Here is a 27769-nt window from a genome sequence, read left to right on the forward strand (position 1 = left end):
AGGTGTGAGGATGAGGGAATAAAAAGGTGAAAAAGGAGGTTAAGCTCCTTGAAATGGAAACGTTTCCTTTCTGCTCACGTACGAGACAGTTATGGCTGCTGCAGGCAGCGGGACAAGGAGAACAGGAAGGAAGAGAGGAGAGGGGTGTGAGGGAGATGAGGATGAAACATTGGTTCACCAATATAGCTGTATCCAAACAAGGCGCACACTGGCCATACAAATGATAATGCCTTTTGAATAAAGTGCAATAATTGCTTGTTTTCAGCACAAAGTGACACAATTACTATGGCAAGGAGAAGCAGGTGCGCATGTAAAGAGAAAAATATTTGGGAGGCAGAGAGAAAAAGAGGGATGGTTTCATCTTTGTGTTTATTTGTGTCTGTCTGCAAAGTCTGTGCGTGTTGTTTGTGTATTGATTACATCAAATGGAGACTGTGATTTGATATCTGTATATTGTTTTCCAAAATGTCTGCTGTGTGAATGTCTTCACAGCTGTTTTAACTAATGGATTAAATCAGGAGACTCAAGACACAGGGCACCAGCTCCTGACTGCCTTCTTTAGTTGAGCCCTGTTCAAACGTGATAAGGCTCCAGGGGAGATAAATAATTGAATGGCTAGTCAGCAAAAGGCAGCAAAAAATAGCTGCCTGATCAAATTATATTGTTATATCTTTGTTGATGTTTTACCCAGCATCAAGCATGGATGTTGATGTGGCCTCTAGAAAATAGTATGTAATAAAAGTATAAAACACATGTAATTCACATAAATCTAAATAAAATCTAATGTCCATCACATGATTAGCAGCCATCCATAATTGTCTGTTTCTATTTTCTTTCTGTTTTCAGGCATTGTTTAATTAGTAAAACAATTTAACATTAATTGGCAGTAAATAGATGTCAAAATTATCCTCGGTAGTAAAGCAATTGTGCATTTGGCAGTAAGAGATATTATTCAGTAATCTCAAGGGACAGGTCTCTCACTATGTAACACATCTCTTGCGTCAGCCCCTATCGATTGGACCGGGTCCCAGCAAGGCTGGCAAGGAGCTGAGATTAGAGGGAACCAGGCCTGTTTGGCTAGTTGGGTCTTTGGTTGTTTCATCCACTGTCTGTTTAACTGATGTGGTGTTTGGCTGTTGTGTTCTTAAATGAACCCCATGCAAACATTGTTACAGATGTGAGGTCAACCTATGTGATGTCCGCGAATAGGATAAGAATTTTAGCTTGTAATGAATGTATGTTGTACTGGGGAAATATTTTGTATAAAGCTCAGTGTTAGGTTCAAACAGTGTTTCCCAGGCTATTGGATGAAAAAATGGTAAGCCTTCTGTTTCATGTGAACTTTAAAGCACCCCTACCATCCTGTGCATAAAACTCAGCACTTTGGGATTATACCACCTGCGTTGATGTAAAAGCCACCAATGAAAATCCTCATATGCAGATGGATTTACAGTAATTGTCATACCAAGCTTTTATCTTTCATGGGTACAGCACTGCAGAAACTAATGTGGATAGTGGAAAATGTTGTGTTTGTCTTTTCTTTGTGTCCATGCTTGGTCCCCTTATCTGGAAAAAGCACACAATAGGTCGGTCTGTTTTTATTAACAGCTTCATTAATTATTGAGCCATTCTCTCCGATGAACACTCCTAGAAACACTTTTCTCCAGTATGTTTAGTGTGGATTTTTATATGCAGCTACCACTTCATTGGCTTCCACCAAATTATATCTGTGTCTGCTTCTTCAAAACAACACAATTGAACAAATAAAACCAGCATTTGTATAACCTAGTTTGTCTAAATGTGTCAATGTATGCTTTTAGCCTGGTCCTACCAGACTATCATACTTCATTTCATTTGTACGGAAGGTCTGGAATCGCTCAATTGACAAACTTTAACTCACTTGAAGGCGGGTGTCTGTTGAAGTTTAAAACTATTGGATCTGCCAAGTGCCACTCTGGATCTGCCAACCAATCGCATAACGTTTGGTCGTGACGTCACGTCATGCGCCGGCTTCTGACTACAACTGAAACTGGCGCACAACTTCAACATCATTGTTCTCAGCCACTCCCTCTGTTCGCTGTTTGGACCTGTAAAAGAGAAAACCTGCAAATAAACCTCGGACCCAGACTGACTACTGAAGGGAAATGAAAATTGAGCGGAAGTACATGTAGGCGGGCGGAGCCAGGCTAGTATGCTATGGTGGTTAAGCCTAAATGCAACATGCTGCATGTCGGTGGTTTCATATATAAAATTATCTTTTTGTGGAGTATAATGTATAACAACTATATGACTAGGAGCAACTGGGGTCATTTTGTCCCACTTGGTATCATTAATCTCTATAGACTATCATATAAGATTTCTACATATTTTTGTTTGCTGACTGACTGATGTGGTTGGGGGCAGATAAGTTAGGTAGATTGTAAAACCCCCCAACATGAAATCGTTTGGAAAAAAATTAACAATGAAAGTGTTTTGTGTAAGTGAATTTTGTGTTACCTGGTACGGAATTCCCACGAGGCACCCATGTGATAAAGAATAGAGGATGTGGGTGGGGGCAGGGTTTGGAAATAGAAAGTTGAAAAAATTGTGAGAAGTGACACTTTTTATGATTCGATTGTGTTGGCACTTGACAGATTGCCTGCTGGTTATGCCTACCTCCCTTTTGAATGTCAGACTGAGCTTATTCTGCACCAGAATCCATAAATGCTCTCTTACTCAGACTAGAGGTGACAGTATGTTACCTGTTTTGCCTGTGATTCGGGGGGGCGGCAAGAATGTGTTCCAGCCAATGAGTAATGTTTCTGTCGTGTGGTGGTACACATGTCTCAGAGGACACTCGAAGGCTGCCAGGAACCACTGTGCTTACATTCAAGTCTACAGCTCTTACCATGGCTATGTTAGAATTCAATGTATCCATCTATATCTTTTTACCTTTATTGCTAGCTCAGCTGACATTTATTAAGTTTAGTAACTGTCTAGACCTACTTGGATAATTTGACCTGCAGGTTTGGATCACTCAAGTCACTCATTAGTTTCAAATAGGTTTGTTGGTGGCATATTTAAAGGTTGTGTATGGTCATTTTCTGTTTCAATTTATGTTTATACCAGAAAATGTTTTCATGGTTTAGTTGTGTCTAAAAAACCTTTATATTTCTCACGGTGACATTGCTGACTCTCCTCTTTTCAACCTCTCTCTGAAACGCTCTGTTTTAGAGTAAGTAAGTAAGCTTTATTTATATAGCGCCCTTCACAGACCAGGGTCACAAGGCGCTTCACAATACACATTTTTTATACATACACTCAAACACCGATGGCAGTAGCTGCCAAGCAAGGCGCTGTCTGAACCATCGGGAGCAATTTGGGGTTCAGTGTCTTGCCCAGGGACACTTCGACATGTGGGTAGGCGGGGAATCGAACCTCCGACCCTGCACTCCAGAGGCAGACTCCCTACCTACTTCGCCACAGAGCCCGTCTCTTTAAGCACCGCCTTCCAAAAAAAGCCCAATCTGCTCTGATTGGCCCTGAATCTAACTGCAGGGTTGAGTCTAGCCGCCAGTTAGATCCAGGGGTGTGGCTTATCACAGGTGGAGGTAGTCCTAAAATAGGTTGGTAATGAGGGTGTGTGGCTTCTCCCTTTATGATGTAATAAGGGGGAGTGAAAGCTGACAGGGTTTTTTTCAACAGGTTAAGTTAAAAAAAGTTTTTTTTTCATACATTAAGGGATTCTCTAGTTCTTCTGAGAGAAACATGAAAAGCGGCATTTTGTTTAATAGCTGTCCCTTTTAAAACAAACATTGTCGAATCATTATGTTCACAAAGACAGACTCACCTGACCTCAGTCTACAGCCCTCTATTGATACCACTGTGTTGTAGTTTTTCCTGCTCAGCTGGCAAGCGTTTAGGCTCCAAAGCCCTCCCCACAGCACTGCTCCTGTAGCCCAACCACAGCTGTGCCTTTTGGGCATAATGGCCAATCACCTCCGTGGCCAGGGGGACAGCGGGTGACAGACAGACTAGGGTTTATTTTGGACTGAGCTATGTGACAGGTTGCATCATGGGTTCCTAAATTGTACCAAGCAATGTGTTGGTGGAGGTCAGAACAGACTTTTAACATGTGTATATACTAAACAAGCATGACGACAACATTCATTCAGGGTAATTCATGATAATAGATGTTTGTACATAAACATGTTTAAACACAGAAAAGAAAAATGGGGCAGATTTGTGAAAGTGGTATTTTAAGAAGCTTAAGAATAAGTGGATACTCATGAAGCAGGAATAGTTTAACACTAGTTTCCTGTGCCCTGCTTGTAAACATTGGTTAATTTGATTCCTGCAGACGGAACTGTGGCCAAACTGTTCATAAACCGGCTCTATTAAATGATTACAATTCTGTGTCAGGGGGCATGTTTTTGCTGAAAGCAAGTGGTATTTAAATATTAAACGCCTTGTTTTGACCTTCTTAAAAACACAATTTTATGTTTTATATATACAGCAAGTTAAAAGGTTGTTCATATTAAAAATATAATAATTACGCCACACTGCAATCTAGAAATCGAGTGCAAATGCTAGTTTTTTTGTCCTGACTTGACGGCAGCTGAACATGTGTTTGATCATAAACACCAGTGCCCGTCCTGCATGACCACATGGAAACGTTCTAGTTTTAGTCAGCTGTACAGACTGTTGAGGCTGGGTCAGTTGTGCTCGCCCTTGGTGTGATGTGGGGGTGACGAACTCAGGTTACTAAAGAGACTTTAATTTATGGCCGCTCACTTCTCCCTCTTTGCAGCCGAATTATTACCGCTCCTCATCAAGGCACTGTCAGAGAACATGGCGTATTATCATGCAAATCCAGCAGCAACTGAAACACACGAACGCGCACACACACACGCGGACACACACACACACACACGCACGCACACTCTAACAAATAAAGGCTTACAAGTACACACACAAAAAGACAATCGCAGATGGCATCATTCATTGTAGGTGGAGTTCGAACAGTGAAATGATTATGTTAATATGTGTGTGGAAATCTAAATGTCATTGAAGACGTAGTCTTAGTAGTAAACCACTTATTAAAATGCCAGAGCAGGGAAGGACATGGAGTGTGTGAATGAAACTTAAGTCTGGTCAGTGGAAGTACTGGCATGTTGGGGGGTGAAGACACATTATGACCTAATAACTTCCACATATCAACTATCCTTTCATAACGTGGCTAACGTTGTCACCTTTTGTTTCCGCTCTCTCTTGCTTGGCCTCTCTGTGATTGGTTGAAAGCACTGGTAGATAGGATCCTCCTATTGGGGATTGTGTTGCATCAAAGTGTTTGTACATGAGGTAGGACAGCAGCACATTATTTGTAGTTGTTGAAAAGTGGGCTGATCATGTTACATGGCCCATGACGTTAGAGAATGGATGTTAGACCTTTAAAGATTCATATAAGTCTAGATCTTTCATCATTTTGGGCTCAGTTGAGATTTGTATAACATAGTTTTAATCTTTTACACTAGTTTAATCCATCTTTGTCAGCCTGGCAGAGCCAACATTAGCTCACTGAAACCCTGTGGTATTTTTACACATGCTATATGAATGTGTGTCTAAAATAAGCTTTTCCTTCCTCCTGGTCACAGTACATCATAACTAGTTGAATTGCAAAGTGATCCTCATGGAGCCAAGCTGGCCTAACTTATAATAATGATTATTTCATGGTGAAATCTCTTTGTGGTCATAAAGAAAAGCTTTCTTCTATAATTTCTCCTCCAAAAATGACCCCGGCCTGCAGTGTGTCACAGGTGTATTGATGGAAGTTATAACACACCATGGCAGTGTAAGAGTTTAATTGTATGTATTTGTTTGCTTGTTGTGTTTGGGACTGAGGGCCTGATGTAATCATGATGTGAAAATAAGCCAATAGATTCTGATTTTCTCATTATTTTTTCAGCTTTTTATGTTTGTCCTTGATTAACATCTGTATCAGTTGCTGTATTCTTTTGGCAGACCTGCAATGACCCCTTCTAGCACATTTAGTTATGTTTTTCTTATAGCAGTAATTGGAGAGTGTCTCTGTGGCGGCCTTTAAATGTTCTGGCACTTAAGGACACGGAGTCCGGTGACCACTATTACCAAGGTTGGTAATTAGAGATCATTGGTTTTGGGTTAAAGGGATAGTTCAGTATTTTTAAGTGGGGTTTTACGAGGTTATTATGCATAATAAGTGTGTTACCTTATGGAGATGGCGATCAGTGCAGTAGCTATAAGGAGTTTGGAGGATAAGTCGCTGTAGCAGAAGTCAGCCTTGTACTGTTGAAGACAGGGTCAGAAGGAACTAAAACTTGTTTCCTCACATAGAGTATATAAATGCTTTGCTTACATAAAAAAAAAATCCGTTCAATTGTACGCTAACTTGAGATATTATCACAGCTTTAGTTTAGCACTAGGCAGCAGTTTATTTTTGCACTTTTTTTAAGCGTAGTTCGGCCATGTATTACTACGTCAACTCGCACCGATATATTGCAGCTTATCACTCTGCCAATCAGCTCTTGAATTAGCCGTGATAGCTCTGAGTTGAACAGCTGACAGTGGTACGATGCGCTGCACAGGCGCGAGTTGGCATGGTAATATCTATCTCTTTAAGAAGGTTTGGTTTTTGTCTGTCGCTCTCTGAATCTCTGAGTGACACTTTCTATTTGAGAACAAGGTTTGAGTTTCAAACTGAACAGAATGTTTTACATTTTCATCGGTTGGTTGAGTTTAATGCTTCTTCATCAATGTTTACCTTATTGTGCACTGCTGATGGTTAAGGCTATGCTTTGTGGCTGAGGATAAATGTCCTCAAAAGTGTATACATTGTATGTGTGTGTTTGAATACTACGAAGTATTGTATCAAGGCTATATAAATTGATAAAGTATATTAATATGTACATTTTCTGCTACGTATTCTGATGGCGCTAAGTCTCCTCTAATTGAATCTTCCTATCTCCAAATGTTTCCATGACATTGATATCAGGCTAATTATTTTCACTACGGTCATAACCTCTTTTTTTAAATGACGACAGGCCTGTTGATGTTGATATGAAACTCGACCTTTATCGCATGGACAGTACCATGAATATAATTTCTAATAAAGACTCATTTCTTCCTGGAAAATAGCACACACAAATAAACCCTCGTAAAAATGATACCTTGCTGCATTATACAGTCGTTCGGGAGAAGAGAACCATCGTCTGTTTATCTGCTTGATAAGCTATGCTGTTATCACATCATTTGCTAAATTTAAACAGTTTTTCAGTGCATGTGAGTAATTTGTTCTGGGCTACATTTCAAAAGAGATGTATTTTCACAGTCTATTAATTTTTAACTATCTCATCTTTTTTCATGTCCAGATCGTGGTTTGAGCAGTTTTTCTTGACTGCCATGTTTAGGTGGTGTAGAGAAAAATTATTTGGTCAAAATAACTAACAGGACTCCCTTCACACACCTGTTCACTAAAAAACCACAGGTGATTAACAGTTGGAGTGTTAAAGGAAATGTACAAACCTCCATGCTGTGTTACCAACAGTCTGATCACAGCCAAGCCCATCCTGGCCAAGCTACTACTGCGTAATGCCAATACTACCTGCAGTCTTAGTAGGGCCCGCATCAGTTTCTCTGCACTGTTTGTTGCCCACATTTTCCCTCTAAATACAGACTCACTACTACTACATCTCTAGCTGCCTCGCCAACTACATCCAATATGCAAGTCCTGTTGTGACAGTTAAAGGTGCTGTAAGCGGAATGGTTCTTTTAGCTAACTTCCTGTCAGTTACTGCAGTTAGCAGTCCCCTCGCTCGTCCTTACGTCACCACATTAATGCACTGCGGTCTTCAAGCAGCAAGTTATCTAGCATCATCTCAGATCCATAAGTGTGATAAAACATGATAAAAACCATCAAAACAGACATTGGGAAGGATTTTTACCTGCTCTGCCAAATGTAGGCGCATACACATTCACCCATCTGTTGCTCTGGCGTGCACCGGCAGTGAGACCATGGAGTGTATATAATATATCTGAGTGAGACGAGTGTCGGTTTGTAGCATTCTCTCTTCTGATTGGATAAAAATTTTGGGATACTCCAATAAGTTCATTTGACGATTACATGCAAAGCAGCTGTCTGAGAGATCGGCTTTATGAAACGCGCACATTACCAGCTTTGTTCTCTTCTCTTTTGTGATGCCAGTCTGTTGGAGGGAAGTCTTTCTCTAATATTGAATTCAAATATTTTTAGTTTGTCAGTGTTTCTGACAAGTTTGACTTTAAATGAATACTAACAGCTTATAAAGTCAAATGAACCAGTGCATTATCTAAGTGGAAATTGATACATGATACTGCATCGTCTTTTCTTATACCTCTTATCCTCTCCTGTTGTTTTCAGGGTCTAGACGAGGAGGCGTTAGTTGACCACGGGAAGTCCAGCTTCACCCCTCTCTCAAACTACGAAACAGAGGATTTGGAAAGTAAGTTCAAACTCAGACTGAAATGTATATCTTGTCTTTTGAATCTTGTCTTTTGTCTCGCCTTTTGATCCAAGTTATCTTGACTTCTGTTAAGCATCATAGAAAGAGTATGTCCCTTCACCAGCACAAATCAAGTAGAAGTTAGACTTGATAGTTTTTGAAGGATTATTTTGTGTGTGTATTTTCTGTTTAAATTAACCTAATGTTTCATTTTATTTTCATTCATTCACTCATTCACAAGCTGATGATCAGGGTAAGTCTGAGATACTAGTCTGAATAAACTTGAGACACATTCGAGCCCTTATGATGTGATTTTGTTTCTTTGAGATTCTATTGTAGGGGTTTGAAATAACTTCCAGTAAAATCACATAATAAGCAATTAAGGTTTCTAAGATACATGCAATTAATACCTAACACAATTAGTTGCTGTGTGAATATTTACATAATATTAAACTGAATTGAACATTAAGTGGATTATTTACTACCTTTAAAATCATCATCTTAAAGGTGCACAATGCATCGGGCAGGGGAGGGGGATTTGTTCACATTTACAGAGCCTGCAGTTAGTTTACAAAACATATTTTCTCAACATGCAATTCTTAATATTGAATAATTCTAAAGTCCAAAATAAATTATTTTGAGGCACCTGGAATTAATCGTAAGACTAGAAACTGTGGGCCCTGCTGCTGTAAACAACAACAGTGAAACAGAAACTTTTCACTTCTCTGACACACCCAATGTGACACAGTGCACCTTTAATGTTCAATTCAGTAGACATACTGTGCGTGTGTTTTGAATGTATATTCATATTACCATATTGATTTTATTCATGTGATGAACTTCTAAATCCACTGATAAGAGGATTGAGTCTATCATCTAATGAAGTGTCAATGCTGTTCACATTTAGGAAAAGTAGCAACACCAAAAACGTTATTACCACCACAATAACATCCAAGTGTTACTGCTCGTCCCTTTGTCCTCCCTCTCCAGCTCTTTCTTTATGTCGGTCCAACACATTTCATATCATCCATCCTCCAGTCAATAGCATCTCCTTCTCTCCCTGTATGACATCCCCTGGAGCCCTCTGCTTTCTGTCCTGCTAAGCTGTCACTTTTTTTCTCCCTTCGCTCTGTTTCATCTCCTGTGTCTTTTCTCTCTCTCTCTCTCTCTCTCTCTCTCTCTCTCTCTTCCTCTCTCCCTCTGTCGCTGCTATGTTTTCTCTCCATCTGTTCAGCTTGTGTATGTCGCCTGTGCGTTCCTCTTGAGTACTGCATCTTGGTTTCACCCCCTCTGAGTTCCTTTCTCAAATCAAAGAGAGATGACTCATCTGTGAAAAATGAGTATTGGCAGAGAATCTAGGGCAAAATAGGGCGTTTACATTTCAGAACACTGTTCCTGTGTGGCAGTAACAATAATGAGGGGAAGTAGATAAAACACTGGAGGAGGAAGGGTAGAAAAAGTCTACTGTTCGACTCTGGTCCCCTTCAAGTTGGTTATCTAGAACACATTGTCAGTTTCACAATGTAATGTCAATTTTGAAATTCTTGCATTTGGAATTCCATTAATGTTGTCCTTCTGGGAAGAATTTGACTTTTGACTGTCTTTGTTGGTTTATATAAGCTTTAACCGCCAACAGGCAGAAATGTGCTACAGGCAGATTCTTCTGGGCAAAATATAGACAAAGTGGAAAATAAGATAATACAGCATTATAGATGGAAACAGTTCCACATAGACTGAATCAGTTTAGTCTGACTGAAATGTAAACTACATTCCGCCTTGTAGGCTATTTTAACAGTCTTGGTTTAAACAAATGCTGTTCCTGCTTTCTTATCCCCCCCTCTCCCTTCCCATTTGTGTGAATGTATCTAAAGGAAAAAGGTGTCTGAATTGGTGTTGCATTTGTATCTTTCCCCCAGGCCACAGAGCGGTGTATGTAGGCGTCCATGTTCCTCTTGGAAGGGAGAGCCGGCGGCGGCATCGCCACAGAGGACACAGACATCACAAAAAGAAGAAGGAGAGAGACTCCGAGGAGGGGAAGGAAGATGGCAGAGAATCCCCCAGTTATGGTTGGAAAAACTCATCCAAAATCTCTTAATGCTGCCACACCTCACACCACAGTTTTTTAAAAATATATTAATGTCTCAAAACGTCTCTCTTTACTGATGTTCTATCAGATAGGACTGCTTCAAAGTTAATGCAGTGTACTTTTGAGAGCCGTCAACTTTGTTTATTCTATCTCCCATGACTCGCCTCAGATAATAAACAGAAATCTGTTTCTGCATTCCAAAAATAGATAGACTTAGCTTAGACTTGAAATACCTTTTAATGGTGGGATCATTAAAGTGTTTATTTCACAGTACTCTTAGATTATGTGAGAAAAAAAAATATTTGCAATAGTTTGCAAAAACGTACATGATAATAATATAGTCTATATTGCATTGCATGGACTTTGAAAGCAAGAATACATGTTCCTTTGAAACATAGGAAGCTGAAGTTACTTGTTACGTAATTAGTGTTGGCTAAACAGTCACAGGAAAGCTGAGGGGGACAAATGTGATCTTATGGTTTAACAATGCACATATTGCAGGGTTAGAGCACCACTCTAACCTGCTTAAGCTCTTCTCTCTCCATCTTTCCAACAGTTCTGAATAAAAAATTCAGTTTTAAAAGGCATTAAATGCTGCTGGCTGTGGCCTCTGTCACTTGTCTGAGGGCTGTGACATTTTAAGCGATCTGCACGCATTTGTGTGTGAGGTTGCTGCATCACCTCAACTGCAAATCTCGGAAGCATCCTAACAATGTTTTGAGGGCTTAACTAGTCCTATGGCACAACACCAGACAAACACTATCCGTCCTGTTTACATGTTGAGCACTGCCGCGCAGAGCGTCACGACCACCACACAGTGTGTGTACAGAAAATGACTCCCCCCTGTCTTTCGAGTCCAGCCTCCCTGTATGGGTTTTTAATCTGCCATATCTATTTCCGTTTTCTCCCTGGTTCCAGGTATCCTGATATCTGCCCTGTTATTCTATCAGACAATAGAAAAGAAAATAGCTTATCCTCTCTTGCACATTTCTCCTCAAGATTTCTAAGCATCAATCCAGCAGATGTTTTCCCTCGTATGTAGCAGAATGAAAAGCTGTTTTGGTACAGGCCTGTGCTGCTCTCACTGTACCATGACCTAAAAAACATTCTCCCCAGTTTCAGAAGACATTAGTGCAGTTGCGCCGGCCAGTCATTCACACACATGCTTTCTCATATGGACTCAAAATAATTCTGTTTCATTGCTATATTTTCTTGTGCTAAGATTATATCTTTGCTTCCACAAGACATGTCCCACCATCATTGTTCCTGAGATACAGCCACTTAAAAGATTGTTTTTCCAACAAACAAAATCTACATTGTGTGTATCCTTGAGATCTATCAAACAAAATCCATTTCCTTCCCCACAAAACAGAATCTTCAAACATTTTGTAAACAGCATTGTTTATATCCATGTTTATTAGCTTATTTCAGTCTTTGTCCCTGTCTCTGCTGGTGCATTGCTGGATTTCTTGGCGTGTTACAGCCACCCATAGATCAGTGGAATGGTGTGAAACCGTTAACAGGACTGTGTATATGGCCACACGTGTGCAAGGGTGAAGAAACAAGATGGGAACCCAATAAAAAGCACTGCTAAAAAAAACACAAGGACATGGCAATTGAAATGATACTGTTGTTATCATTGTAAGCGTCATAAATATGACCTTTGAGCTTTGCCCGTGCTTTGTGCAGACACACCATCCCAGCGGGTCCAGTTCATTCTGGGCACAGAGGACGATGACCTTGAGCACGTCCCCCACGACCTCTTCACTGAGCTGGACGAGCTCTCCTTCAGAGACGGCAGTGCCACTGAATGGAAGGAGACTGCCAGGTCAGAAAGACATTGAAGGGGCAACAATATGGAGTGAAATCACTAAATTACTACATAGATGATAGATCTGTCTTTTCTTTTTTTGTACAAATACCACTTTTCATCCAGGCTATTAGCCTTACTGGCTACATTAACAGCACCTACATGTAGGCATTACTGTGAGATACTATAAATCCTATAAGGCAAGCATCCATATTAAAGTTATTTCTTTCTTTTCTGTATTGGGAGAGAATTGTAAACTCCTGTGAAGTTTGTATTTGTTGCTCTGTTTAATGTTGTCTTCAGTCCTTTAACATTTTACCAATGTCTAGTATGTGTCTCTCAGGAGATATAGACTAGACTCCTACTCAGCCTCAGGTCACAATACTTCAACAGGTTTATTTTAGTAAGAACTTAGAGTTGAAAATTGTAACTGAATCCACTTGTCAATCATTTCAGAGATGCAATGATGAAACGTGTATTGAAGGGACAGATTTGGAGCATGAGTCACTCAGTTTGCAGTATGCACTCTGAAGAGTGAGATTCGAATTTCTCAAGGGAAAACTGTAGCTTTTCATAGACAGGATCTATGAGCGGGGAAAACATATCCTTGAACTACGGTTCAACCCATATACGTCTTTGTTTATTTGAATCCACAATTAACATCATTTTGTTGCGTGTGTGTGTGTGTTTGTGTGTGCTCTCTTTGTGTTTATTGACAGATGGTTGAAGTTTGAAGAGGACGTGGAAGACGGTGGAGAAAGGTGGAGTAAGCCCTATGTGGCTACCTTGTCACTACACAGCTTATTTGAACTCCGCAGCTGCATACTCAACGGCACAGTCATGCTGGATATGAGGGCCAACAGTATCGAGGAGATTGCGGGTACATTTTACAGTACACGTTGCAATCACTTTTTAATATACATGATGCTCATAGTATTTTATTGAATTACTTCTGCACCATTGTGGTAAAAACAAAAAAAAATAGATAAAGAAGCAAATAAAGAGTCATTACTTTAGACTAGAGCTCTATTTTTAAATGCTGCATACCACATTCCAGTTTTTTTCTTACTATGTTTATGTCCCTTTCCTGCCTTCCTATGACTCAGACATGGTGATAGACAGCATGGTGGCGTCAGGCCAGCTGAAGGAGGAATTGCGCGAGCAGGTGCGGGAAGCCATGCTGAAGAAACACCACCACCAAAATGAGAGAAAGCTCAGTAACCGCATCCCTCTGGTGCGCTCCTTTGCTGACTTAGGCAAGAAAAATTCTGACTCACTCTTGCTTGAAAGAAACGGTGAGATCCTACGCACTTGAATTTCTTTTTCCCTCAATATTTTCCACCACTGGGGAGCTGGTCCTAAAATGAAATCCAATGTTCAAATTTCTCAATGCCAGCCTAGAAGCTGGATGGTAAAAGTGAGTAAAAAAATCTAGAGAATGGTCTATCTTGGAGAAGTCGGTCCCCTTTTTACTGAAAGAGAAATCTGGGTGCTGATGATTGTGCTAACCTGTATGGCTGGCCTGGCTTTGGGGTTTGAAATAATGACTTGTTTTCACTCCCTAGGATGACACTGAGGAAATAATGCTTTACCTGCAACTGGAGTCAGCATTGCGTGTGTGTTTTTTTTTTGACTGGGCATGCCCGCAGTGGTCTTGATGTGTGGTGTGCATTTATCAATCTTGGGTGCCAGCCAAGAATGAAAGAAATATCACATTGCTCACTCCTGTGCCTCTGGTTCTCATTGGGCTTGCATTTTAATTTTTATTAAACATGAAACGCTCAGATGAAAAATGTATGGTTGGTGATGGAAGTGTGAAAGAATGTAAGTCCTGTGCCAAATGTGTATGTACTGTGTAGGATTTTACGAGTGGTCTGTTGTGGGGGAGCACATGTTCGCTTACAGTGCACTGACATCATGCTAACTGCATGCAAGCCTGTCTCAACTCAAAGAGTTTTGCCTCATTACCTCGGTCATGCTGTATGATTGGTTTGTTTTAGAGTTGAATGAGACAAGTTGTTTGGCCCCTTGCGGCCCCTCCTACACCCCTCACTGAATCATCCTCGGGTGTCTCCTGCACACAACCAATGCTTTTTCCGCTTGCGTTTAATGAAAGCACAAATCTCTCTTTTAACTACACCTCCGTAATGCTATTGCTGCCCACCCCCTTTTTCTGGCTTTGTCTCCTTCCAGATACCATTTCTGTGTGTGATGTACTCCCTATACTTCATTGTGTTTTTCCTCTCTGCTCCATCCCTTTTATTCTTTTTTTTCCTTCTCCGTCTTCCTTTCCCTCCTTTACTATTTCCCTTTTCTCCCTCTCTCTCTCTCTCTCTCCTCCCCCCTTGTGCCTTTTTTGTTTCCTCTGTTCAGGAGAGGGCTTGTCCTCTTCCCGTCATTCTCTCCACAAGCCCGCCTCTGTCACCAACCTCTCCCAGAGACGAGAGTCCAGAGTGTCTGTGCTGCTCAACCACCTCCTGCCCTCGTCCTACTCCTCCGGCCCTGGCTCTTCCTCCCCAGGCCCCTCGCCCCACAGTACCCCTTCTTTCTTCCACTCGTCCTCCTATAGCAGCCAGGGGGCGGGCGCCGGCCCTCAAGGCATCCCTGAGGTGGTGGTGTCTCCCCCAGAGGAAGACCAGCCGCCCCACTCGGCAGAGGATGACACAGCATCAGCGTCGCCACAGCTCAGTCGGCGAGCATCCTCGGCATCCCAGGGCCTCGAGATGCTGCCCTTAGAAGGCAAATATCTGTGTAGCCTGCAAGTGTGAGTCACGGCTTGAACAGAGAACACTAGCACTAGCATGAAATCTCTCTGCCCCCCGCCCACCCCACCCCCATGTTAACTTCCAGCTCTGCGGTCCATCTCATCAATAACCCACACAGCAAGGCCTCGCTAAGACGCTCTTCCTGTATTTATCCACCAACGTTTTTTGACACTACACTTCCTTTCCCGCTCATTGTTTTTGCTTCCTTTCCTTCTCTGTTCATACCACTCTCCTTTTTTCGACTCTACTAATATGACTTGTTCTTGCTGCACTCTAAACTTTAGTTATGTTGGCAAACACATTTTAAAGACATTCTTCAGCATCTATACCTTGCTTGGCCCTGTCCCCTCTCACACTTCCTTTATAATGATTGCATGGCTGCCTTCCAAAAGTTTTGTTGTTGTCTGTCCCTCCTATATTGTGTTTTGTGTCCTGTGTTGTGATATTGCCACGTTTAGCCATCTACCCCACCTCACTCGTCTCGGTAGATGTTTCATCTAAGACCAATTATAAGTGATGTGCCAATCATGTTTATTTTACTTTTGGCCACTGTTTATAGTCTATCGACTATTACTATTTTATGTAAAGCACAGCTACAACATGCAGTTTGTACAGTACAAAGATAACCTCAAGAAGGCCTACATTAAATCATTTAAGCCAATCCAGATACATTTAACATCGGATTTTACAATTTTACTTGCATCATTGCTCTCTTATTACAGCTTTAATCTTATGTACTGATAGTTCATATTTACTTTGAGATGCAATAAGGTGAAAGTGTGCAACATTGTTGTGCTTATTTATTTATAAAAGGTCAACATATACCAATGTTCCTTGATCTTACAGATAGGCTAGGGACAGAGCTGTTAAGTCCTCAAGTTTCTGTTATTGTATATGCTGTAGAAACCGGCATTATACATCTCTAAACCCTTTTAGCTTTAATCGGTATGTGTTTTTATCACCCGGTGACAGCCCCATTTTAAATACACACTGCAACTTGTGCTTTTCCCATCGCATCATTTGGCATGCACGGTCTTCCTTCTCATCAATTCCTAAGTATAAATATTCTTTTACCCGATGGAGTGGGGTAGCGAAGACAACATGTGCCAGCAGCTTGGCTAAATATAAGCCAAAGACCAGTGTGGGAGTCTTGCTACTCTATGTACTTGTGTATCATATTGGCACCTACATTGACTTTTTGTTCTTCCCAAACCAGTGTCAGCTTATAATTAGATTGTGTGTGCGTGAGAGTGTTTGCGTCTGTTTGTCTCACTGTGGGAAGGGCTCCCTTTCCGAGTATGGGTCATTAGAACCAGCGATCACTTGGTGGGAGCTGAATCTAAAAAGGTTGGGGTGGTCTAATTATAGCCGTCTGACGTTCTGTAATTGTACCCCACTCTACGAAAATACAGTATTTCCCAAGAGACAAGACCTTTGACATCAGTGTGTAGGTTATTATTTCTGAGGGGGGCTTGAAGCCTTCATCATTACAGTTTAATAACACTGCAGATTGTTTAAAGTGGTATACAACGTTGACCTACAATAGATAACCATCTAAGTATGTGTTGAACAGAGGTGTAGTGTTAGAAAGTACAAAAGCCCATTATGTGTCATTTGGAATATTTTGTCTGTATGCCAGTAATAGCTTGGCAGATGAAAAAATAATTTGCCTTTAATGATTCAATAATGTTTTTTAGACATGAACTGTGTTGGTATTGAGCTGACCACAGGCTATTTATACTTATAGAAGCCATTGACCTATTGAGTATAAAGTCATGGGTAAAAATGCTGGACACTGGGAAGCACTGAGACACTGTCCATGTTATTCTAGACCCTACTTTAGAATTCTTTGTTTTGTTTTCTTAATTCTAAACATTTCTCTCTCTCAGACAAACTGGTCCACCATTGGCCAGTTGTATGAAGCATAGACCATTTTGGGGCATCTGTGGCTCGGGAGATTGATGGGTCTTTCTTTGATCACAGGGTTGGTGATTCGATACTCGCCCTATTCTGTCCATATGTTTAGTCGTCCTTGGGCAAGACACTGAACCCCAAATTGCTCCCGAGCTTGCTGCCATAAGTGTGTGAGCTGGTGAATGAGCTATAAAAACCTTGCAAAGTGCTACTGAAGGAATACACTATACCTATATAAGTGTAGCCACTTTGTACCAGGTATCATTGTAAAATAGAAAAATGGTCCTAGCAAGACTTATGGTAACCTATTGTCCTTATATGAGCCCGGTATGAATATAACCGTTTGTAATCTCTTTGAGTCTCTTCACAGGATAATGTAAATTGTGAGAAGAATGGTATATTACTTACAATATAGAAAGCTGACACAACTACTGTAGAGGTACACATTAAATTAATACAACCTTCTTTTCACCATGTTATCAGAAAACTTCTGGTGCTAACAACCCCACACAAGACTCAGATAATCTGAATAAATTCTGTTATTTATGTTCCTTTTTGGCATATGAATGAGGCTGCGCTATGACGCCACTCTTTAACTGGCTAGCATGGGGGAACATTCCAGGGCTTAGCCTTACTGAATGAACTGTGTTGGCGGACGCAACCTAAGCTAATCCCTCCCTTATTCCAAGAGGCTTTATCGGGTATGTGAGCAATCACGCTCCTGTTCAGCAGTTGGCTACCCAGCATTCACTGGGGTTACTCTGGGATACAGTTCAAGGGTAAATGGCTCACTGGTCAAGCCATCAATACATTTTGTATTGATTTGGGATTAATTGTACATGGGAATGTGGCATACTGCTTTAGCCTTTATGATTGTGTTTTCCGTTTGACCTTGTCTTGATGACTTCCTCGTGGAGAAATATGTTGACTTGGAAAATGAGAGAAGAAAAACCTGGTAAAAGAAGTGTTACTTTTGAATTTCAGAGGATAGTATGCAATGCACATGCTATTCTTTGATAGAAATACATCACTCCCTCATTTCATCTCCTGCTCTCTCATGTCGCCACAAGTGCTAGCGTTTCCTGTCTCTGGTATGGCTCAAATCACATAAGCAATGTTGAAATGTATAGCCAGTTATGCACGGAAATACCAGAGCTTCAACACTTGAAGGTTATGAAGCCTGAGCAAGGTGAACTGTCAGCCATATCAAACTTAAATTATTTCAAGTTAAGCAGGACTGACTCAAGTGCCAGAGTAATGAGCTCAACAGACAAGGGGCAACTATCAGGTGGGCTTTGTGAAATACAATATATTGTCTTCCCTGTGGAGAGCCATGACAGGGTCGCAGCTCCGTACTAAATCAACACGTATAGCAATTAATAGTAGGTGATAATCTAGACCAGCGGTGGCACAGGAGTTATGGCTTCATTAATATAGACAGGCCAGCTAACAAGGGAGAAGTGCCTGCATATCGGTGGTTAATGTAAGTGTAAGGTTTGTTTGCCAAGAGCTCACCTCTTATCATAAATGATTTAAATGCCTGTTATATAGCCCCTCGTTTGATGAGCCCATGCCATAAAGAAGAAGCAATCACAGATTAAAATACTTTGACTTTTTTTCCCCCCACTCAAGTTCTTCAAAATTAAAATCTGGGTAGAGCAAAAAACCCATAAATCCAAAATGGCATTTTAATTAAACACAATAACAAATGGCTTGTCATGGACACGGGTGAACCACACTGCTATTCTGGAGCAGACCTTGCATCCCCACATACTTACACGGTGTCCATCACTGCTTTGTCTCCTGCCCATCCTCCCCCTGTCCCTCCTAGGACCACTGGTGTCTCCGCACTCGCTCCCAAACAACCTGTACGGCAACAAGGCAATGGAGAGGAGGCCGTCCAAAGCAGGGGTCAGTAGAGAAAGCAGCACTGTCGACTTCAGCAAGGTAACCTAACCACAGTACTGAGCAGAGCAAAAAACAGTCCACCCTTCTGAAGGAAGAACCATGAGTTCTTGTTTTTCTTCAGTTTCTGGACTTCAACAGACACTTCCACAGTGGTCTCTGTTGAAACCCTTCCAACTGTATTAGAGCCACCATCACATACCCATCAGCCTTTTCCCACTGGGCTTTTGTTTTAGTTTTTAAAAATTCCTCCTTCGCATGGCTCCCATTCACCATATTTTTGTTCTTCATCCATTAGATAAAAAGGCAGGCTTCCATAAATAGTTATTATACAGCCCTTCATTATGAATGCCAAAAAATAAGGTGCAGTGTTTATAGGAGTCAGGATAGAGAAGAGGGATGAAAGCAGCCTTTTCTATACAGGGATAACGAAGCTGTATTTAGCATTGCACATAATAACCAATATTTATTCAAGAAAATTATGAGAAGTGGACAGTCTTTGCTCAGTACCTTGTAGCTGTAGTTGTAGCTACTAACCTGCCCCCATCTATCATTCGATATCATAGCATCCAACCGACCTGCTGCTGTTCTTTATATACACTCTGCATCGGCATCTCTTTTTCTTGGATTTTCATCTATTCAATATCAGTAATTGTCTGTATGAACAGATGCTCCAGGTTCATTGGTTGTGTTGGGTTCAGGTGGACATGAACTTCATGAAAAAGATTCCTCCCGGTGCTGAAGCCTCCAACGTGCTGGTGGGAGAGGTGGACTTCCTGGAGAAGCCCATCATTGCCTTTGTACGGCTGTCCCCTGCGGTGCTTATCACAGGCCTCACAGAGGTACCTGTGCCCACCAGGTACAATAACAATACTTTTTTTATTCCAAAAATGTAATGTTCAGTTACCGTTGCCAACTCGTACAATTTCGTATACTCTGTTGTTTTTCTTTAAATGGCTTCCAAAGTCATCTGTCAAATCCCTACTCACATGGGACTAATACAACCTTGGGATTTACTGTGTTTCTAAATGTGGTTGTGTGCCAAGAGACCCTGTGCATGTCAGCAATCTATTAAGTAACAGGACTAAGAGTCTATAGCCACTTAAGTCGCTCTAATGCGTAGTACACACCAGAAGACAAAATAGTGGGCTCAAAACATGGAGGGATAAATAGGTTTCCCTTTTGTGTATATCTATATATAGGTCAGTCATAAGCTGCAAAAGACCCGCCTTCTTGGCAGAAGGTTTAGTCAGTGTGTTTGACAGACACGGTCATAGCACTGGAGGACCAAAGTAACGGACATCTAGCTATACCCAAACCTAGGTCCAATTTACATAAAAATACCATCACTTACAGATCAATCTCATTATGTATTGAACTACCAAAAAACATAACTTCTAGCATAAATAGCTAATACAACTTTAAAAGTCTGCAAAGAGGGCTCTCGTGGTGTAGTGGTGAGAGCTGCCTCCAGTAGAACCTCATTCCTCAGAAGGAGCAGACCACAGGTTAGAATACAGCTCGTGGTCGTTCTCTGCATTTCATTCCCCTCTCTGCCCCATTTGATCTCTGTATCCTCTAACTGTCCAATAAAAAAATACATAAAATGCCCAAAAATAATGTAAAAACAAACAGTACTCAAACATGGGATATTGTGAATGTACTGTATATGTTATATATAAATGTGGCTTTACAAAAGTTTTATGAGGAAGGAGATGCATTAAACATGTTTACTAGACCTCAGGGAAACCAAGGCCACATTTAGTGAGAAACAAAAAAAAAATATTGAACTGTTGACAAGAAAAACTCCTACCTTTTTAAGTCAATACAATCTACTTTTGTGACATGGAGGCTATACATGGTGTATTTTCATGCTTATTTGTCTTATTCAAAGGTTTCTTTTCCTGCTTTTGGGTCCTCGTGGCAAAGGACCCCAGTACCATGAGATTGGCAGATCCATGGCCACATTAATGACGGATGAGGTGAGAGAAAGAAAGATGGATCCCATTTGTAACTTGTCACTTCAGCTTGACATCTAACTTTTTATATTATTAAAAGACACGCTAAATGGTAACTTTTTTGTATTGTTTGACTCGCCATGTTTTGACTCGTGAACCATTAACATTTAATAACTGCTAATAATATTTATTGTGTGTAGATTTTCCACGACGTGGCATACAAGGCCAAAGACAGAACGGATCTCCTCTCTGGAATTGACGAGTTCCTGGATCAAGTGACGGTCCTGCCTCCTGGAGAATGGGACCCCACCATCCGGATTGAGCCCCCCAAGAATGTCCCATGTCAGGTCAGTGACACACTTAACTACACCTGAAATACTGTATATAGGTCTGCTCTCACAAACTCTAACCTAGAAGATTATGCTGGCTTGAATGACTTTTCTGTATGTATCATGCTTTACTACATGCCACTACAATCACTCTGACAGTGCCCCCTTATGGATTCAAAGCATCATGACAGCAAAATAATTGAAATGCATGTCACCTGCAGATGAAGAGGAAGAGACCTTCCCATCCCAATGGCGATGCGTCTCCATCTGGAGAACAGGAAAAGGAAGAGGACCATCACGTAGGGCCTGAGCTGCAGAGGACCGGCATGTGAGTTTAGCACCTTTTATTGGCTCACCATAGACGTGAAATAAGTATTGGACCTTATTCCAGTAATCTATATCAATATCAATATCACCTGTGTTATTTATTTATTTTTTCAAATATTTTGACTTATTTCGATTAAATATTCATGTATTTATTAATTATTACTGTACGTTTTTCCTGAATTAAAAGCTTCACTAGCACAAGTAGGCATGTTTAATACATTATGTCAATGCATATGGATTTTCCTCAAATAGCACACAGCAATAGTGCTTAACCTGTAAGGAAGTGTTTAATAAAAGGTTTTTTGATTTTTTTTAATGTTATTCACTAATTAATATAGAATATTAGAATAAGAAAACGTTTGAAATTTAAAAAAATTATAAACTTAACACCACTATGCTCGTTACCTGGTTCATTTTCCACTGTACTCTGTGACCCTCAGAAGCTGACATTTATGGATAACTCATGCTGGGCCTCTAGAGCCTGGGCCACACAGCCAGGAGAATGTGTTTATTTAAAAGCCCAGATAGACACAAACGCTCTGCACCTATGCACACACATCAGTTGGGAGGCACTGTATTATTTACAGATTCACTCTAGCTCTCACCGCTACTATAAAAGGCTCCTGCTACAAGGGAGCGGCTGAGGGACAGAGTGTAAGAAAGTGCAAGAAGCTCATGTAGAGAAAGCTATGAGAAACTGGGGCTGTATAGAGAAAGACAGCATGGGTTGTGGAGGCAGTCAGTCAAGGTTATTTCAGAGGTGTGGAGGAAAATAAAATGACAGCAACACATTACAGCAATTGGACAAGTGTCAGATAAAATAAGTAATGTAATGTAATGTGATTACTTGTCTGTTTAACTCACTTGTTGTAATAACTATTTGAAGATAACCTATTCACTTTTCACATTTTATATTATTATTGTGCATTACTACTTGAAAATGGCAATCATTAAAAAACTCCCTCTCTCTCCTATTCCAGAATATTTGGAGGCCTGTACCGTGACATCAAGCGGAAGCTACCGTTCTACTGGAGCGACATCAAGGACTCGCTCAATCTGCAGTGTCTGGCCTCAGTCCTGTTCCTCTACTGCGCCTGCATGTCCCCTGTCATCACATTCGGAGGTCTGCTCGGAGAGGCCACTAAAGGCAACATAGTAAGTCCCCACAGCTTTGCACTTAAAGGTCAGCACTTGGTTTTTATGAACCCCCCACAACCACCATGAACCCCTGGTTGTCCATGTGCTATGCTATACCAAATGATATATACACAGAACTTGCTGCTACCATTAGCCTATCGCATGTGAGTATGTATATTATGCCTGTGATTCTCGTGCTGGCACTTAATATAGATGTGGATATGGAAACCCACCTCTGACATATAGCAGAAAGCCCAGCTCCAGTATGCACTTTCATGGGGCTGGGCAGGTCATAAACCGGCCTATGCACATGTAGAACAATAATTCACAACATTACATTTGAAAAACAATCTATAACATTTAAATAAATACATAAGTACAATAAAAACAACTTCTAAAATCAATTATTAATCCAACTCACGCCATATTTTCATATATTATGATGGTGCATAGTACCTGGGTTGAAATTACGTCACAGTATTAATATATTAACTGAAGAAAAGTCACAATAACTTTTCAGCCACTTCACCCTGCTATCAAATTCTGATTTCTGTGGATGTCCTTCGTTATTAGGTCTTTATTTACTGTCCGAAATAGGACATCGCGATTATTCAGCCTCCGGTGCACTTATCTGTTATTACACTGCAAGCCATTATATATAGTGTCTCTTCTCTTCTTTTCTCTCTCTTTCTCTCTCTCTCTCTTCTCCCCCCTCCCCATATCCTTATTAGGACAGGGACTGTTGTAATAGGCACAGTCAGTGTGCTGGTGTGTGTGATGCGTCTGAGTAAACTCACCTGGCCAAAGGGCTAAACAGCGATATATGACTCTGGACAAGTCAACGGGCTGGAAAGATTCAAACAGTTTATCTAGCCTCTCAGTCGCAGCCCAAAATGTCTGCTTAATCAAAACTCTTTTTTTTTGTTCTGGTTCGGGGGTTTCTCTTCTTCACCTCTCCCTCCTCTCCTTCAGCCTTGCCCTCTCTCTCTCCTCCTTTGCATGGTTTCACCTCCGCCACTGGCCTTTTCTCATTCCCTCACAACGTCCCTCTCCTGTGTGTCTGCAGAGTGCCATAGAGTCTTTATTTGGGGCCTCACTGACAGGAGTGGCATACTCCCTCTTCGCAGGCCAGCCCCTCACTATTCTTGGTAGCACGGGCCCTGTTTTGGTGTTTGAGAAAATTCTATTCAAGTTCTGCAGGTACGTTCAGGCACGGTTGCTTTTCCCATGACATGATCCATACACCACTTTGTTTTAAAGTGAATTCATTTTCTAATGGATTCCAAAAGGTGCATCTACAGGTGCATCTCAAACAATTTGAATATCATAAAAAAATTCAATTCAAGACATTACACAAAGTGCAAAATGTCAGGTCTTTCTATTGTTTTCATTTTTATGATTACGGCTTACAGCTCATGGAATAAAAATCCAGTTGCTCAATACTTTAGAATATTAAATAAAACAAAATATCAACCAAAGCATTTATAATACAGAAATGTAGACTGTCTGAAAAGTATGTTAATTCTAGATTACTTTCAATGTATGTGTAATGAATCTAGAATGATATATGAAAGAAGCCTTACCCTTTTTGAATGGAATTATTTTACATTTCATTGATATTCAAATCGTTTTAGTTGCACCTGTAATTGGCCCTAATATGCATGTGTGTACACCTTTAACTCGTCTCCTCCATGTCCCCCTCCTTGTCTTGTCTCTCCCAGTGATTACGGTCTGAACTACTTGTCACTGCGGACCAGCATTGGTCTGTGGACAGCCTTCCTGTGTCTGGTGCTGGTAGCTACAGATGCTAGCTCCCTGGTGTGCTACATCACACGCTTCACAGAGGAGGCCTTCGCTGCACTCATCTGCGTCATCTTCATCTACGAGGCGCTGGAGAAGATCTTTCACCTGGGGGAACACTATGCTGTCAACATGCACAACAGCTTGGACAACCTTACACTGTATTCGTGAGTACTGAGATTTCAGATTTGATATTCAATTGTATTTAGTTGACCTCTTTAAAGGAATACTTCACCCATACGGAACCGGCGTTCTATCATTATGAAATCGCTATTAAAATATAATGAATGAGGTTTTTCTTCCCTCAGTCTTCCCTTGGCCCAGCTGTCCTGTTAATCCTAACCCTACATTTTTACAGAAGTGTTGTCAGATCTGTAAAATGTAGGGTTAGACATTGATACCATAAAACACTCTTTCAATACACCTTCATATTCCCACCGGTGAAGTAGGTCTTAAACTATAACATTTCTGGATAACTGACCATGGGCCAGATCTTTATACTCTATTAATATGCATTTATACATTGGTATTATAACAAAATGTTTTGTACAGGTTGTTGCGTTATATTTTAAATGAATGCCTGTAGCTTAAAAGTGTATGCTTTATCCTCTACTTTTTATGTTTATGAATATGAATACAGATTTAGTTTAGTTATGTATTCCATCTATAAAAAAAAATTCGATAATAAATCAGCTCTTGTTGCTGAAAAAATGAATTGCAGTACCTTGAGCTGGCCCCAGTACATGTGTTTGCTGGGGCTGAATGTGGGCATATGTGTTACAGCCTGTGTTTTTAATTAGCTGAGAATTAAAGCCAACTCTGTGTTTAACCTTTTTAAGATAAGCACATGCACTTTGCTCAGGATTTGTTCTCTCATCCCCAGGTGTCAGTGCTCTGAACCAGTCAACGCCACAGAAGAGCTCAGGCAGAGCTGGAACCAGACAGGATACAGCCCAGACTCTGTCCCATGGAGCAGCCTCAATGTTTCCGTAAGACCCAACACACACACACACACACACACACACACACACACACACTGATCTCCATTCCGATAATGCAGGAATCCTAACCCACACTCACCTCTGTGGAATGTGTCAAATACAATGATATCATCAGCAAATATCCTGCTTTGTTTATACATTCTCAATCTCACAGGAAGTCCTTATTTCAAACAGATTAAGTCAATACCATAACATGACAATATTACTGTAAGTACTGGAACATCCTATCAACATTTATATTACAACGCTAACCTAATACCTTTTTTCTATCTAGATGTGTAAACAACTCCATGGGGAGTTTGTGGGTGCTGCCTGCGGCCATCATGGGCCATACATCCCAGATGTTCTCTTCTGGTCCATCATCCTCTTCTTCACAACCTTCTTCCTGTCTGCCTTCCTCAAGCAGATGAAGACGGAGAGATATTTTCCCACCAAGGTCAGATGTGTGCAAGACGTGTGTTTTGTTCAATAAAAAAATGAAAAAAAGTCCTTAAAGATCTCTTATTATACTACTTTTCTGGTCTTAATTTCTTGTTAAAAACTGCTATAGAGCAACCTGACACGAATCACATCACAAAAAACCATGTAGATTTTCGGGACACTCTTCCTCTCACCCTAGCGCGCACAGCAGTAACTCTCCACACTCGGCTTTGTGCTTCTCCGCCCCCCCATCCCACTCCGTTGTAATTGGTTACCTTCCTTCCGGAACAATTTCAGCAGCGCACGGGTAGATTTGTTCGCAGGAAGGTGGGGGCATCATGGCCGGAGCTTGCCTGAGCAGCACATTACCATACATGGAAAAATCCGGAATCGTGACGACACAATGGCAGGAAATTTGAACCGATTTGAACACGTGATTTCTCGACCGGCTGCCCTAGTGTTTAGTGCTCTGCACAGCCACCCCAGACGGTCAGCAGGGAATACGTCTAAATGCATGTACGTCATTATTTGATACGCTATTATGGTTAAACATGACTATAAATCATTAAAACAACGTTTATAGGTCATAAAAGTCGAAAAGTATAATAGGTACACTTTAAATGTTTTATATTCATGGTTAAAATATAATAATAGTAATTATTTTTCTACATATCTGTGTTTGCAATAGTGTGTAGATCCAGCTCAAAGCTTTTCACACAATGTAAATGTTGACATAGTGTCAGTCATTAGTATGCATGGGTCTCATGTTCACAAAGAGATCTTGGTGCTTCCTCCCACGCAGTACCAGCTTGTCTGTTATCACTTGCTGTTCTGTGTAGGCGTGCCCTGGTATTATCTGAATTGTTATGCTGCAACTGTTGACACAAATGTAATTATTACTGTGATGGATCTCAGCAGTGACTTGAAGTAAAATACTGTGGCTGTATTGGAACAGCATTTGTTACTGTGGGCGTATCAGTGACAGTTGAAAATAGCAAGCAAGCTCATATGCAATCCCTAAATAAAAAGATGAATATAACGTGAGTTTTTGTTGTGTGTGTGTTTTGTAGGTGCGATCCACAATCAGTGACTTTGCTGTGTTTATAACCATCATGATCATGGTGCTGGTGGATTATCTAATGGGGATCCCCTCTCCTAAACTGAACGTCCCCGACCGCTTTGAGGTAGGCTTCTATTCCAGCAGGGCCGTCTGTCTTTACACATGCATGTTTAAATGAAAAGAGGACATCACTTAACCTCAGTATCGTTCTACTTTACATAACTAATTTATGTCTATGTCCTATAATATTCTCAAATGATCATTCAAAGCCTGATTTAGTCATTGTACCTCCCCTGTGCTTTTTCCCCTGAAGCCAACTTCAAAGAATCGCGGCTGGCTTATGGACCCACTTGGAGAAAACCCCTGGTGGACTCTGCTGGTGGCGGCCCTTCCTGCCTTGCTCTGCACCATCCTCATCTTTATGGACCAGCAGATCACTGCTGTCATCATCAACCGCAAGGAGCACAAGCTCAAGGTCAGACCTGCCTGGGGAGATTTATTTTCATTGTTATATCTTAGTGCCACACATCCTTTTTTTTTTTTTTTAAGTATCCTAGACGTCACTTCTATTTTTGCCTGTGGTTCCAAAACTGCAGAGTCAGAATGGGTCTCTTGGAAAACAGTTTTTTTATCCCCAAATGTGGTATTGTGTTACCTTACCTAGAAAGAAACAAGACAAGTATGCCCCAGTAATTGAACATGACAGAACGGAGCTACAACATTTGAACTATATTAGTTCCAGTCTTTTCTATCCTTTTCTTT

General features: G+C 40.9%; 1 protein-coding gene across 5 annotated transcripts in view; it reads left to right on the plus strand.

Annotated features, from left to right (window-relative positions):
- LOC307263673 (sodium bicarbonate cotransporter 3-like) overlaps window positions 1-27769 on the plus strand; it is a 37682-nt gene that overhangs the window by 4261 nt on the left and 5652 nt on the right. For 4 of the 5 annotated variants that reach the window (XM_080044884.1, XM_080044881.1, XM_080044880.1 and 1 more), the window contains exons 2-18: window positions 8414-8495; window positions 10412-10561; window positions 12271-12409; window positions 13111-13271; window positions 13498-13686; window positions 18902-19017; window positions 19677-19834; window positions 20870-20957; window positions 21134-21280; window positions 21484-21590; window positions 22570-22744; window positions 23793-23926; window positions 24448-24693; window positions 25410-25515; window positions 25802-25963; window positions 27018-27131; window positions 27321-27482. In XM_080044884.1, coding sequence (XP_079901010.1) covers window positions 8414-8495; window positions 10412-10561; window positions 12271-12409; window positions 13111-13271; window positions 13498-13686; window positions 18902-19017; window positions 19677-19834; window positions 20870-20957; window positions 21134-21280; window positions 21484-21590; window positions 22570-22744; window positions 23793-23926; window positions 24448-24693; window positions 25410-25515; window positions 25802-25963; window positions 27018-27131; window positions 27321-27482 — 2436 coding nt within the window. The remainder of the gene's footprint in view (window positions 1-8413; window positions 8496-10411; window positions 10562-12270; window positions 12410-13110; window positions 13272-13497; window positions 13687-18901; window positions 19018-19676; window positions 19835-20869; window positions 20958-21133; window positions 21281-21483; window positions 21591-22569; window positions 22745-23792; window positions 23927-24447; window positions 24694-25409; window positions 25516-25801; window positions 25964-27017; window positions 27132-27320; window positions 27483-27769) is intronic. The other variant, XM_080044883.1, reaches the window with a different exon arrangement.

This window comes from Ammodytes marinus (genome assembly GCF_949987685.1).
Source record: "Ammodytes marinus genome assembly, chromosome: 17".
NCBI classification, from domain to species: domain Eukaryota; kingdom Metazoa; phylum Chordata; class Actinopteri; order Uranoscopiformes; family Ammodytidae; genus Ammodytes; species Ammodytes marinus.